General features: G+C 38.0%; 1 protein-coding gene across 3 annotated transcripts in view; it reads left to right on the top strand.

The window, feature by feature from the left end:
* The window catches only part of LOC137632673 (uncharacterized), a 33,276-nt gene extending 28,670 nt beyond the window's left edge, over nt 1-4,606 (top strand). For all 3 annotated transcript variants that reach the window (XM_068364755.1, XM_068364756.1, XM_068364757.1), the window contains 2 exons: nt 1,963-2,169; nt 4,114-4,606. In XM_068364755.1, coding sequence (XP_068220856.1) covers nt 1,963-2,169; nt 4,114-4,507 — 601 coding nt within the window. In that variant the 3' untranslated portion in view covers nt 4,508-4,606. The remainder of the gene's footprint in view (nt 1-1,962; nt 2,170-4,113) is intronic.
* Nucleotides 4,607-13,263: the final 8,657 nt, after the last annotated feature.

Here is a 13,263-nt window from a genome sequence, read left to right as displayed (position 1 = left end):
GTTCGGTTCTTTTGGGACTTCCAACCCACCAAGCAGTGAGTCTCCCAACATAAAGGACAATGGTTTGTATTCTTATAGGAACAAATCGCAAATTTTTAAAGTAATTTGTATTTTTCCTAGCTTTAGAAACCTGAGTTCTTTAGATTATACTTCCCTCTTCTACCGCCTCTCTCAATCCTGAACCGAAAAGGTCGTAAGTGAAGAGACATTGACAGACTATCGTCCTTGCTCTACTTGTCGCTTTACTGCTTTAACTGCTTGTTAAACGATTCAATGGCCGTCCAACTTTGCGTTGAAAATATACTCCCTTCCTAAAGGATAGCACTCAGGTTTTTATATACAGTACTTTCAAAATTTGTGATTTTACTGAGCAATACAAACCAACGTTCTTTGAAATTAAACTTCCCACCTCACCAACGGAAGGTCAAAAATGTTAGAACCTCTGACAGGCAGGTGGTTGGGGATACTCGTCTGCACGCACTGCCTGTCATTAGCTATCTCTTTAACAAATTCAAGGGCTGTTCCATTTTTGCTGACGACAATTCCCTATGGATAAGTTACTCATTATTAAGCCAAGACATTTGTGCTAACTGTTTTTTATCATCAAATTCAGGGTATTTTTTTATTGAATTCTGTAGCTGGGACTTTAGAGGATATCTTTTCCTAAACCCAGTTTCTAGGATTCGTTATTTGTATTTTATGAAATGTAAGTTTTATAGTATCTATATATTTGTTTTATGATTCTAGCTTTTTCAGAAAAACTTTTAAAATTTCTTCATGCAGGTTATTTATCAGTTCTTCATTGACAATTATTTCTTTGAGATATTAACATTCATTACTTTTGAGATGCCATTTCTTGGTATCAATTTGTATATTTTCCCATATCTTTAAGTTTTGTTTTCCCCCAAAATGATTATTTTTTTATATATGGGGTGCCTCTTTTGTTTCTAATTATAAAAAAAGTATCAAATGCCACATGGTTTTAATATGTGATGCACACTTGCCTGTTCAGTTGACCTGAATAAAAAGAACCTTCTCTAGATAACCATGAAACCTACTGTATCACAACAATCTCTGGTGGTTCTTTAGGGTTACCGTATGATGGCTTGTGTTTGCAGCTGTTGTCCATTCCAAGTTGTGAAATTTTCGTATAATTCCCTTATAACCATTTCAAGATATTGGTTTGTTTTTAAAGAAATTTCTATTTTATGCTCATGTGCTACAACCTCTTCATTTTCTTTTATTCTTTTATTATTGGTGAAACATTAGTGGAAGGTAGACATGACCCACAATTTCATTGGCATTGAATTACTTTCAGTTGGAGTTGATCCTGAAAGTAGTTTAAACTTAGGAAGAATGAGATTGTTTTCAAAGCTCTGTATGGTATACTGTATAGTTACATGTAATTGTTAATTCAGAGGATTTAGTTTGTTCATTACAGCTAAAAGGATACAAATTTTTATTAGTATATTTTAACTCAGAAAGTGGCTGTTATGAATGTTGGTTGGGGCTTCCCCCTAAAGTTATGGCACAATCTTCTGCATTGCAATTTTGAAATACTCTACTGTGTATACTCATTGTCTTTGGGTGTATAGAATTGGTTAGAATTAAGTAAACTTTTCAGCAATTTACTAATACAATAAGTAAAATCAGAAGGGAGGTAATTTGAATGATTACAGAAGTTAAACTTCTTTGGCATAGACTGAACCTATACATGTGTAGGAGTTAGTAAGAAGGATAGATAGTTATAAAGTATTTATTTTCATGTAATTTAGTATATTTATCCTTGTAGTTAGCTTTTCAATAATGAAACTTTGTATAATACTGTATTATTGGAAAACTAATAGATTTCAAATGTACAGTACCGTATTACAATCATATACAGTAATGCTAAATCTTTGAAGAAATTTTGTGCATAAATATTATTGTATTAAGATTTAATTTCATTTTTATCCCTTTTAGGTATGACATTAAGTGCGAGATATGTTCAAAAAGGTTTTATCACCGGGCTCATTATAACGAGCATGTACGGCTCCATACAGGTGAAAAACCTTACATGTGTGAACTGTGTGGAAAGAAGTTTTCTTGGCATGACAGTGTGAAAAAGCACATGCAGACTCATAGTGCAGAATCCAAGTACAAGTGTCGTCTGTGTGGGAAATGGTTCAGGTTAGTTCTTTATCATTTTTTTCTTATACAGAAAGTTTGTAATAATTACAGGACAGGTATTGTAAGAGGGTTGATCAGGAAGATTGAAAAGGCAGGCAAAAATGTTTATTGTTTAAGTTAACCCTGTTAATTATTACAGTATGCTTCAATTAGAAATTATAGTTTATATGGATATACAGCAATGGGGGATTAAACCTGCTGTTAAGAACTGTATACTATACTTGTATCATCATGACATTGCTTTCAATACAAAACTGGTATTGAAGAAAATATCCCTTCGATCCATCATCCAGAGAACCTCAAAACAAAAAAGCTATCATATGGCAACTTTGTGATAGCTTTACATCCAAGCATAGATAGTAGAAGATAACAGCCATTAATCATGGGTGTACTTTGGATTAGCATATTAGTGGGGAGTGTGAAACAAGTAACATATTTTGCTTCTTTGTAGATAATGAGTCATGAGTTTTTGTCTTCGTAAAGCCACCTTTCATCCAGAGAATGGACTAAGGTATCATGTCTGTATTTATATTTACTGGAAGCTACATGTGATCAATAACAACTTAATCCAATACAATTGCAACAGACCTGACTGGACAGAAAAGGAGTTTTAGAGGCATTTGAACAAACGGATGTGATGTGATTACAGAAGGTCCTCAACTTGCAAAAATTTGACTTACAGACATTTCGGAGATACAAATACAAATCCAACTGAAATCATAAATCTGAGATAGTGTATCAAAAGTTTATATACTGTAATAAGATAACGATATACTGTATAAAACAATATATCATTTAATACAGTAAGCAAAATGACATTTGCAATAACCTGATATTTATTTCATATGAAACGGGACTATTTGTTGATTTTTGTAGCTGGAAATTGTAGGGTCTATTGGAACTGCGTCCCAATAGCTCGCCATTCATTCCTATTCCTAGCACGCTCTTTGGCCTCTCTCTCAGCCATCCGCCTATCATGTAGAGCTTTCATCACTCCATCCATCCATCCATTCACCCAGAGCTTGGCCTTCCTCTTGTAATTCTTCCATCAACTCTTTCATTCATCACCTTCTTCAGCAGACAGCCATTTTCCATTCTCTCTACATGACCAAACCACCTTATCACATTCATATCCACTCCCGCTGCTAGTTCATTTCTTACAGCTGTTCTCACCCTCACTACTTCGTTCTAGCCAGCCATACTCATAAGACGCAGCCATACTCGTCAGACATTTCATCTCTAACACATTTCAATTTCTGTCTCCCCGTCACTGATCCATACATCAACAGTTGGTACAATCACTCCCCATACAAAACTTTCTTTGCATTTATTACTAAACCTTAATTCTTTACCACTCCCTTCACTGGCCCCAACACTTTACATCCTTCATTCACTCTCTGACATACATTTGCTTCCACTCTACTATTTGCAGCAACAAGACCCCCAAGTACTTAAATTGATCTATTTCTACAAGTAACTTTCCATTCAACATGACATTCAACCTAGCATCACCCTCCATTCTCGTTCATCTCATAACCTTGCTCTTACCAACATTAACTTTCAACTTCCTCCGCTTACACACCATCTCAAACCCAGCTTCTCCTCTAAGTCTGCATTCCTTCTCTCACACACCCTCCCAAACTCAGCTTCTAAAAGTCTGCAACCTATATAGTATCTTCTGAAAACAACAACCCGATTCACCTCCCACTCATAATCACTCTCATGTAAGGGAAACTAAAAATGCACGGTTATCAGAGGTGTATAATTGTGTCTCAAGTTTCTTCAAAAAGGCTACGTGTATTTTTGTTAGTCACAGATAATTGGACAAAACAGTTATTCATATATGTTAAGTGTGAGAATTTTTTATTAAAAATCCATACTTTCCAACCCATTTATTTTATTATTATAATTAACAATTTTGATGTAAATGTATGCTCCTATTAGGTGGCTTCAAGGAGTTCGTCAGCATTTACAACAACAGCATAAACTAAAAAAATGTGATGTCGAAGCTCAGGTCGTAACAGCAGCAACCGAGACCGCTACTGGAGTACCTCAGTTCCACCACCAACCTCACCAACCTCCGCCACAGCCGCAACCACCACCACCTCCACCAATGCCTTCGCAGCAGGTAACACTCCATCCCCCTTCACAGACATTAGGCCAGCCATCTCAAGTGCTATCTCACTCGCACCCTCAGGAGGATAATCCACCAAACCGAGACTATCATACAATGGAAGCAGCTGCAGCAAACGAAGTTAATGCCTCACAACAAACACTGAATATATTTCATGTTTCTGAAGTGGAAGGACACCAGCAAGGCATATTCCAGTACAGTTAGAATCTTTTTGCAGTAAGCAAAATGTATGTGCCACACTATTTAATTTAAGTTAAGGTTTTTTCAAAAAAATCTTGAATCGTGTATAAAGTTACAAATGTTTTTGAATTATTTAATGTCATATTTGTAAACAAGGCAGTTAATTTGTTTAAATTGTATGGTATCATGTTATTTGTTCCTACACATTTACAGACCTTTCTTCCTTTAAGATAGGGAATGTCTTCAGTGCAAGTTGGAAAGGTTGACGAGGTAGTTAATGAAATTTGATGTGTGTGGGCAAGTAGCCCTGACAACCTTGAAAAAGCCAAAGAATTGATTTTTATCTTCAGCCACAATGAATATGTATGTACTATTGCAACCTTACCAAAGGTGAAGAAAAACTCATCAATTTACAATCATGTTTATTGACAATGTTGGTGGCAGTCTCTGCAAAACATAGTGGTTAGGAACTGACACCATAGAGTAAATATGATTGATAGATTAATGTGACTCAATACAGTACTAGACAATGGTATACATAGGCCAGGAACAAATATACATATAGATTAATTACAATCTGCAAAATATTAGCGATTAGGAACTAACACCATAAATATCTAGAAAATGGGACCTAATACTAGACAATGCTATACATAGGCCATCAACAAATATACATACAGATTAATTACCATTTGGGTGATATCCTCAGAATTATCAACAAGATGAGATAAAACATGGGCAGTAACAGCCCTGAAATATATACTGCACATGGTTAACCGTACCCACATGATATACCCCCCTCCACTCATGCATAATAAATATGGAGGGCTGGATATAAATTTACGGACTTAATATGATAGTTGTGAAAAATAATTTACTAAGCCTACCTAATGATCTAAAGTGAGCATTAGTGAGAGATGAGCAGGAATGAGGCTTAGCTTGGGCTGCATGTAAACAATGCTTTCCCTGTGCAGCCTTGCCACAATTCAAAAGGCTTCAATTCTTTCTCTTATATCTTTCAGGAAGTGAATGTTTGGTTGCTGTCTATGGATGCTCAATTTTGTAAATGTGAGGGAAAAAACCCAAACAAGGTTTGCACTTCTTGTACAGAGCATGATTGTTAGCAGTCATCCTAACATTGGAGTCCGGTGCTCAATGAGGCAGACAACCCAGAGTTGGAGCATTCGTTTGTGAAGGTCCTTTCCCTCATCCGTGAGTGGAAGCCTGGGGAAGACAGGCACCTTCACTGGGGAGAACTTCAATCATTGATCGGCACTTCAGTGCTCCTCAGGGATCGAGTACAGTCAGTTAAGCAAGATCATTGCCCTCCCCCCCACAGGCAGAAGAGGTTCTACATGCTGGAGAATGCTGTGTCTGCACCTCAGCAAGTGGAGCCATCAGTGCAGTGTGTGCACTGATGGGGGAGGACTCTCACTGGAGAGGCTCTGTGTGGCTGGTACGTCCTTCACAGCTCTGAGTCAGTGGCCATGGAGGCTTTTGCCCTGGTCTTTCACCTCGCCGTTTCCTGGCGCGACAAGTGGTCCAGAGCAGTGACATACTGTACTTAACAAAGTCGATGAGGTCATCAACCCTAGAGGCTTTGGAGAAGCGAGTCTTGTGTTGTCTGGCTGCAAGCTTGTTACCTTCCTGGTCCACCAGGCAGAAAACTTGGTTTTGAAGAGACAAGATGCTGAGATTCTCATACAAAATAGGTTACCGCAAAGGTGGCATTGTTGAGGAACTCTTTGGGGGAGGCACATCTCCTTCCTAGAAGTTGTGTGCAGACAGCAATGTAATGTTGGAGGACTATTTTGCAAGATTTCTTGGTCCAGTGCACTTTTAAGGTGGCAGCGGCCAAATCTTCGAGGTGCGGGAAAGCCTGCGGGATCAGAATCAAGGAAGGAAAGGAGAGTAGGGGGATGCCTGTCCTGTCACTGACAGAGACATGGGCCGAGCATTGGGTAGCGAAAGTCCTTCAGAATGGTCACTTGCTACCCTTTCAGGACCGACAGTTTTCGATTGAGTTCCTTGTGGATCATCGAGCATCACCGAAAGCTTTGGCCTAGTGAACAAGGTGGCAGGAATGATGGTGAAGAACACACCCAGTCTCTGAGCTTTTACTGCCGGCTGTACTTGGTAGAGAAGGTGACTGGAGGCTGGAAGCCAGTCAAAGGCCTCTTTCTATCTCTCTGCTGAACAAGTTTGTCCTTCAAACGAGAGTTCAGGGTGAAAACCTTACGGATTCTGCTATCTTCCGTCAGAGGGGGATAATTCTTGGTATTGGTAGCACTGAAGGATGTGTGCTTTTGAGTGCCTGTTTGTCAGTTCTCTTGAAAGTACTTCAGGTTCTCCCTCTATGGTACAATGTATTAGTTCGACTGTTCTTTGAACTGTGTACAGCTCCCCAGGTGTTCACTCGGGTGTTCACCTTGGTAACTATTTGAAACCATTCACGAGGGATAAGTCTGTAGATGATATATCTTGACCATTAGTTGATCACGGCATTCTCAGAGAGGCAGTTGCTACAAGATCTACATTGAATTCTTGCATTTTGTCGTGAGTTTGGGAATTGTGGTAAATTGGAATGAGGTTCATACCCAAGCAGAGGTTGAAGTACCTGGCTATGCTGATAGACAGGTAGCAGCGAGTCTTTCTAATCAGACAATCGCATTAGCAGATTGAGGGAGGTTGTGCTACCATTCTTGAGATACTACCGCTGGAGTGTTATTGTGTCCTTTGACTGGCCAGATAGTACTATATTGGATCCCTCTCTCTAATTATGGCTCACTTTTCCCTTTCCCTACACATATACAGAATAGTCTGGCCTAACAACACTGATATTACCAAACAATTCTTCTCTCACAGGGTTAACTGCTGCACTATGATAGTTCAGTGGCTACATTCCTCTTGGTAAGGGTAGAAGACTCTATAGCTACAGTAAGTAGCTCTTCTAGGAGGAGGGGAGGGGAGACAGACCCCTCTTTGTAATACCTGTCAAGTGACAATGGATGTTAAACATATTTTAGTCGATTGTCCTGTTTTTAATCTTCAGAGGAGGACACATTTACTCCAGGACAAACCTTTAAGAGATATACTGGGGGAAAACTGTAATACCCTGAACTTGAGAAAATTTATACAAAGTATTGGGTTATATTACGACTATAATTGATTTTATTAATTTATTTATTTATTTTACCCTTTTAATCCCTATTTATTTCTCATCTAGATTTTAATGTATGAAAGTGTTATGATTTGTATTAAAGGTTAAAATGATACTAAATGGTGTGAGTGTACAGATATGATTGAATGATTTTCGTTATATAGCGCTGAATGGCCTTTGATGCCCCAGTGCTTGGCTTAATGCCTAAATCCTATATTCAATTCAATTCTTCTAGGAGGACTCCAAAATCAAACCATTGCTATCTGGTCTTGGGTAATGCCATAGCCTCTGTACCATGGTCTTCCTCTGTCTTGGGGTAGATTTCTCTTTCTTGAAGTACACTCGGGCACATTTATGTATTTCGTTTTACTTCCTCTTGTTATTTTGAAGTTTTTATAGTTTATATATGAAAGATGTATTTTAATGTTATTCTTAAACATCTCTTGTAGTTTTCATTATTCCCTTTCCTGTTGGAGCCTTTGAGCTTATAGCATTCTGCTTTTCCAACTAGGGTTGTGGCTTAGCAAGTAATAGTAATAAGGCAGAAGTATCAGCTTGCCGCTGGCAATGTCTTTTCGGTCATCCCATGTCCTGGACTGAGGAAGAAAGGTATCTGCACACCAATGTCCTCGAAATGCAAGAGGCCTTCCTAGTGTTGCAAGCATTCTAAAAACATTTAAGGAGGCACTACGTCAACAAGCAAGGGTGCTCATTCTCGCGTCTTCTCTGCAAGCTGACAAAGCAAATGCACATCTGGGCAGCGTTTTACACCATAGAGTTGTTGACAAGGTACATTCCAGGCAAGAGGAATGTAATAGCACAAACTCAGTTGCCAGGGCAGGTTGTGGGGGCAGAATGGTCCCTACATCCCTGTGTAGCAGAAAGGCTTCTTGCCTTGTGGGGCTCTCCAGGGATCGACCTGTTAGCCACTTGACAGAATAGGAAGCTCCCCATGTTCCGCTTCCCCATTCTGGATCCATGGGTAGTGTTTGAAGATGCCCTCCATCATTCAATGGATCACTCGGACTCATACGCATTTCTGCAGTTGAACCCAATCCAGCCGATAATCACCTGGACTCTGGATGACCTGGGAAGCCCACAGATGGCCTTGTTCCGAGTGGTATTGCAATCTTCGTGCTTTTCTGGTTGAGGTGCCGAGAAATGTATCCCAGTGGCCATGCTTCTTTATCAGCTTCACCTGCAGAGGTACTACCAGCCTGTGGAGTCCTCGGTTCTTTGCTGGTAGGGGATATTCATTATTTCCTACAAGCTTAAGGCTTTTTGCAAGTTAATGCATGAGATGTCTGGATACCTTCGGCAGTCCTCTACAGCTGTTTTCCAGGCAAAATGGGACATGTTTTGCAATTGGTGTTGAAAAAAGGATATTTCTCTGGTCAGAGCAACTAGCACAGATTTCTTGATTTCCTCGTCTTTCTTTGCCAAGAGATGAGACTCGGTCGCAGCTGTCAAAGGCTACCGCTTCTCCTTAGGTATGGTTTTCCAACTGAAAGGCATAATCTCTCTGATTCATGACAGTTGTCCATGCTTGCCCAACTGCTAAAGGTCTGTGAAACAGGCAGGCAATTATGTTTACCTCATAAAGTTTAAATGGCTGTTCCAGTTAAGCTGAAGTCATACTCTTATTAGAGAATTCCAGTTTGTATTTGCATAGGAACAAATAAAAATCTACAGTATTATTAAAATTATGCTGGTAGTTGTCAACTTGCGACTATTCGACCATTTTTTCACTGTGATTACGTCACAAGTCTGTCGGAAATAGTACACTAAAAGGGCAAATAGTTCCTATTAATAATATATTTTCTTATATAAATATGAACAAATTTATCTTGGTAAGTTGGTATTTTCTTTAATTGATAATATGCAGTATCCATTTTAAATAAAAAACTACATTAAGAAAAGTTTTATCTGTCGAGTTCATATCATATGCCTGGTGACGTTATATTTCTGGCAGTCTCGGAAAACGAGTGGGCAAATCAAGTGACTATCGATTAATGTTAGTATTCCCATACTCAAAATATAGAGTATTATTATAATAATTATTATTATTATTATTATTGTTGTTGTTATGAGTAGCCTACAGTACGGTTTACCGTAAATTTAAGAAAAGAAGTACTGTATGTGGTGAAGTCATATTTCTAGTATTCTCATTATCACAACATCAAGTAACAATACCAAGTATTTTTAATGATGTCTAAAGAAAAATCCCTTTGAGAGAGAGAGAGAGAGAGAAAAATATTCATATAACTAACAATTATGGCTAAAAATCCTAACAAAACTCAAAGTATGATTGTAAGTAGGTCAAGGACGGTGGATCCTCAACATCCGGATCTCAGTATTGATAATGTTTCTTTAAATTTGTATGACTCTTTTAAAGTTTTAGGTGTGATTCTTTACAGCAAATTTACCTTTGAGAAACACATTAGGTCTGTGTCTTCTTCAATTGCACAAAAAATTGGCTTATTGAGAAAGTCTTTTAAGATTTTCGGTGATGAATCTATTCTGAAGAATTGTTTTAATTCTTTCATTCTACCTTGTTTTGAGTATTGTTCTCCTGTCTGGTGTTCAGCTACTGATTCTCATTTTAATTTGTTGGACAGAAACTTACGGTCTATTAGATTATTAGATTTCTTATTCCTGATCTAGATATTATTCTTTGGCACCGTCGTTCAATTTGTTCATTATGCATGTTGCATAAGATTTTTCATAACTCTGACCATCCTTTACATTCAGATCTCCCTGGACAATTCTATCCTGTTCATAATACTAGGCAGACAGTTAATTCTGATAGCCAGGCCTTCTCCATCATGAGGCTCAGTACTACACAGTGTCCTAGAAGTTTTATTCCAGCTGTTACCAAGTTGTGGAATGATCTTCCTAATCAGGTAGTTGAATCAGTAGAACTTCAAAAGTTCAAAGTTGGAGCAAATGTTTTTATGTTGACCAGGCTGACATGAGTCTTTTTATAGTTTATATATGATATATCTGTTTTTGACGTTGTTAATAGTTTATATAGGACATATCTGTTTTGACGTTTTTACTGTTTTAGAATAATTTATTGTTAACTTGTTCTCATCATTTATTTATTTCCTTATTTCCTTTCCTCACTGGGCTATTTTTCCCTATTGGAGCCCTTGGGCTTGTGGCATCTTGCTTTTCCAACTAGGGTTGTAGCTTGGCTAGTAATAATAATAATAATAATAATAATAATAATAATAATAATAATAAACTATGAAAATTATGATATCCTGTAACATTGGTGCTGATGTAATACTGATTATGAAGATATTTTTAAAAAGTTAAGAAATTATATAAACAATACACCTTGTTATTCGTATGTGCACATTCTTTAGATACGGTAGTGGGACCTTGAGATCACCTGATAACAACTAATGGGTAAAAAAAGAAAAGTCTGTAATTATTGATTGTTAATAGGCTTTCGAAATGGAAAAATAGAATACATAAATGCTTTAATAGAACATATGATATCCTATGAAACAAGAAAAAGAGATAATATACAGTAAGAAAAATATTAATAAATTATGATTTAGAAGATTACCGAATCATGGCGCAGCATAATAAATCTACAGAAACTTCGCTTTTTGAGTTCGACATTCGTCCAGATCAGTCCTTATCGCAGTCGTAAGTCGACGACTACCTATATACAGTAGTCGTACTGTATTGTATTCTGTATTACACTAGATATAATCAAGAACCATGTTGTAATATACTCTGTACCATATTTTACGCTGTAGTTTCATATACTGTACATATTTTAACACTAGAAGCAAACTTTATAATATTTATATAATTTATCCTGTATGTAACCAGTACTACTTGTACTGTATACCTAATTTGTTCATAATGCTTAGGGATGTAGTTAATTACACAAGTTAATTTTCTACAACATCGATATTTACCTGTAAGATTTGGTACTGAATTCACATATGAATACAGAAACATTATTATATTCAACAAACATTAGGTTTCCTGAAGAAATCACATCTGTAAACACAATTTAGCTCATACTTACTTAGCCAGCATTTGCTGTTCGTCATCTTATTTAAGGTTTATGTATGTACGACAAACAAAAAATTCTCCAGGTATCATCTTCTGTGGTTTCGCTCCTTCCTTCTAAGAGCCAGTCTCTCTAGAAGTATACAAAATTGTGAACCATAACTAGTGTCAAGCTGAATGATGTCATTAAATTGAAGTATGTCCTAATGTTTCTATACAGAACGTTCAACATTTTTAGGTTGATTATTTATACCCAAATTATTTTCTGTGCCTTTTAAAGTAAGTTTGCCAGTTCTTATGTTAACTCGAATAATCTTACCACAAAAATGACAAACTTATAACAGAGTTTGTATTTTTCCTAACATACAAACCCGAATTATTTACTATAGGAGATATCTAGCGCGAGCTGGAAAATACGGCAGAAAAACCTTAACAAGGTCGTTAACGACCAGGCAGGTAGTTATCCACTTGTTAGCAGTGGGGAACCGCCGGTCGGTAGATACTGTTTACCTTCAATCGGATTCTAGCTAGGACTATTCTAGGTGGCAGTGATGGAGGGAAGATTTGTGTAAAGAATTTGGGTTTGTATGTAAGGAAAAATAAAAACCCTGTTATAAGTTTGTCATTTGTTCCTACACTTGATACAAGCCCTCATTCTTTACTATAGGAGACTTAGTCTTGAGGCTAGGGTGGCCAGGGAGCTCCCTATTCCCAGGGAAGATAGTCCTCAGCTGACTCTTTTGAAAAAAATCTCCCGTTAATCTTCTTTCTTTGTAGATCCCCATAATCTAAGCACAACTGAAAGTTTGTAGCTTCGTGGAAACAAATGTTTCAGGATGAAGTGGGTCAGGAACATTCAACTCAGACCCTTTCATACTTAGGATTCCCCCGACCTTGTAAAGGAGAAACCTCGTGACTATGAGTATAACTTATACACTGAGAGGAATCAGATGAGTTTCATACCTTATTTCCATTGGCGAGTCCAGCTGAAACTGGCTACAGACTAGGATACCCAGATGGGAGGGAGAAGGAAACGAAGAAGATAGATGGATGTCCTTCTTAAAACCTAGCGTAACACAGGATCCTCAACCAATAGGCCCTAAGAAAAGGTGTCTAGAGACCTATGTGTCACATCGCTCAAATAGTGAGTGGTGAATGTAGATTGGCATTTCCAGACCCCAGCTCTTAAGACTTGGGAAACAGAAATTTCTCTTGAATGCCAGTGAGGCAGTCACTCCCCTAACTTGATGGGCTTTGGGTTGTGCTGCCTCTGGGTCTCCGTGAATGGCTCTCGCAATAACTTTCTTGAGCCAGAAAGAGATGGTGTTGCGAGAGATTCTTTTCTTTACCTTGTTGGTACTGAGAAAGAGATGACGGAGGCGTGGTCTGAAAGGTCTGGTGCGCTTCAGGTATTTCCTTAGCGCCCTGATGGGGCACAGTAACAATTGGTCTGTATTCTGCATTACCTTATTGAGGCTGGAAAATTTAAATTCTTGAAACCTCTCATCGGTTTTGGGCACAAACCCTGGCACGAAGTTGAGAGAGACTTCCCCCCCATCCTCTAGAATGGGTGACGTCGTAAGAC

This window comes from Palaemon carinicauda, chromosome 41 (genome assembly GCF_036898095.1).
Source record: "Palaemon carinicauda isolate YSFRI2023 chromosome 41, ASM3689809v2, whole genome shotgun sequence".
Lineage (NCBI taxonomy): Eukaryota > Metazoa > Arthropoda > Malacostraca > Decapoda > Palaemonidae > Palaemon > Palaemon carinicauda.
The sequence above is the reverse complement of the archived record's forward strand: the minus strand, read 5'-3'. Positions and strand labels throughout refer to the sequence as shown.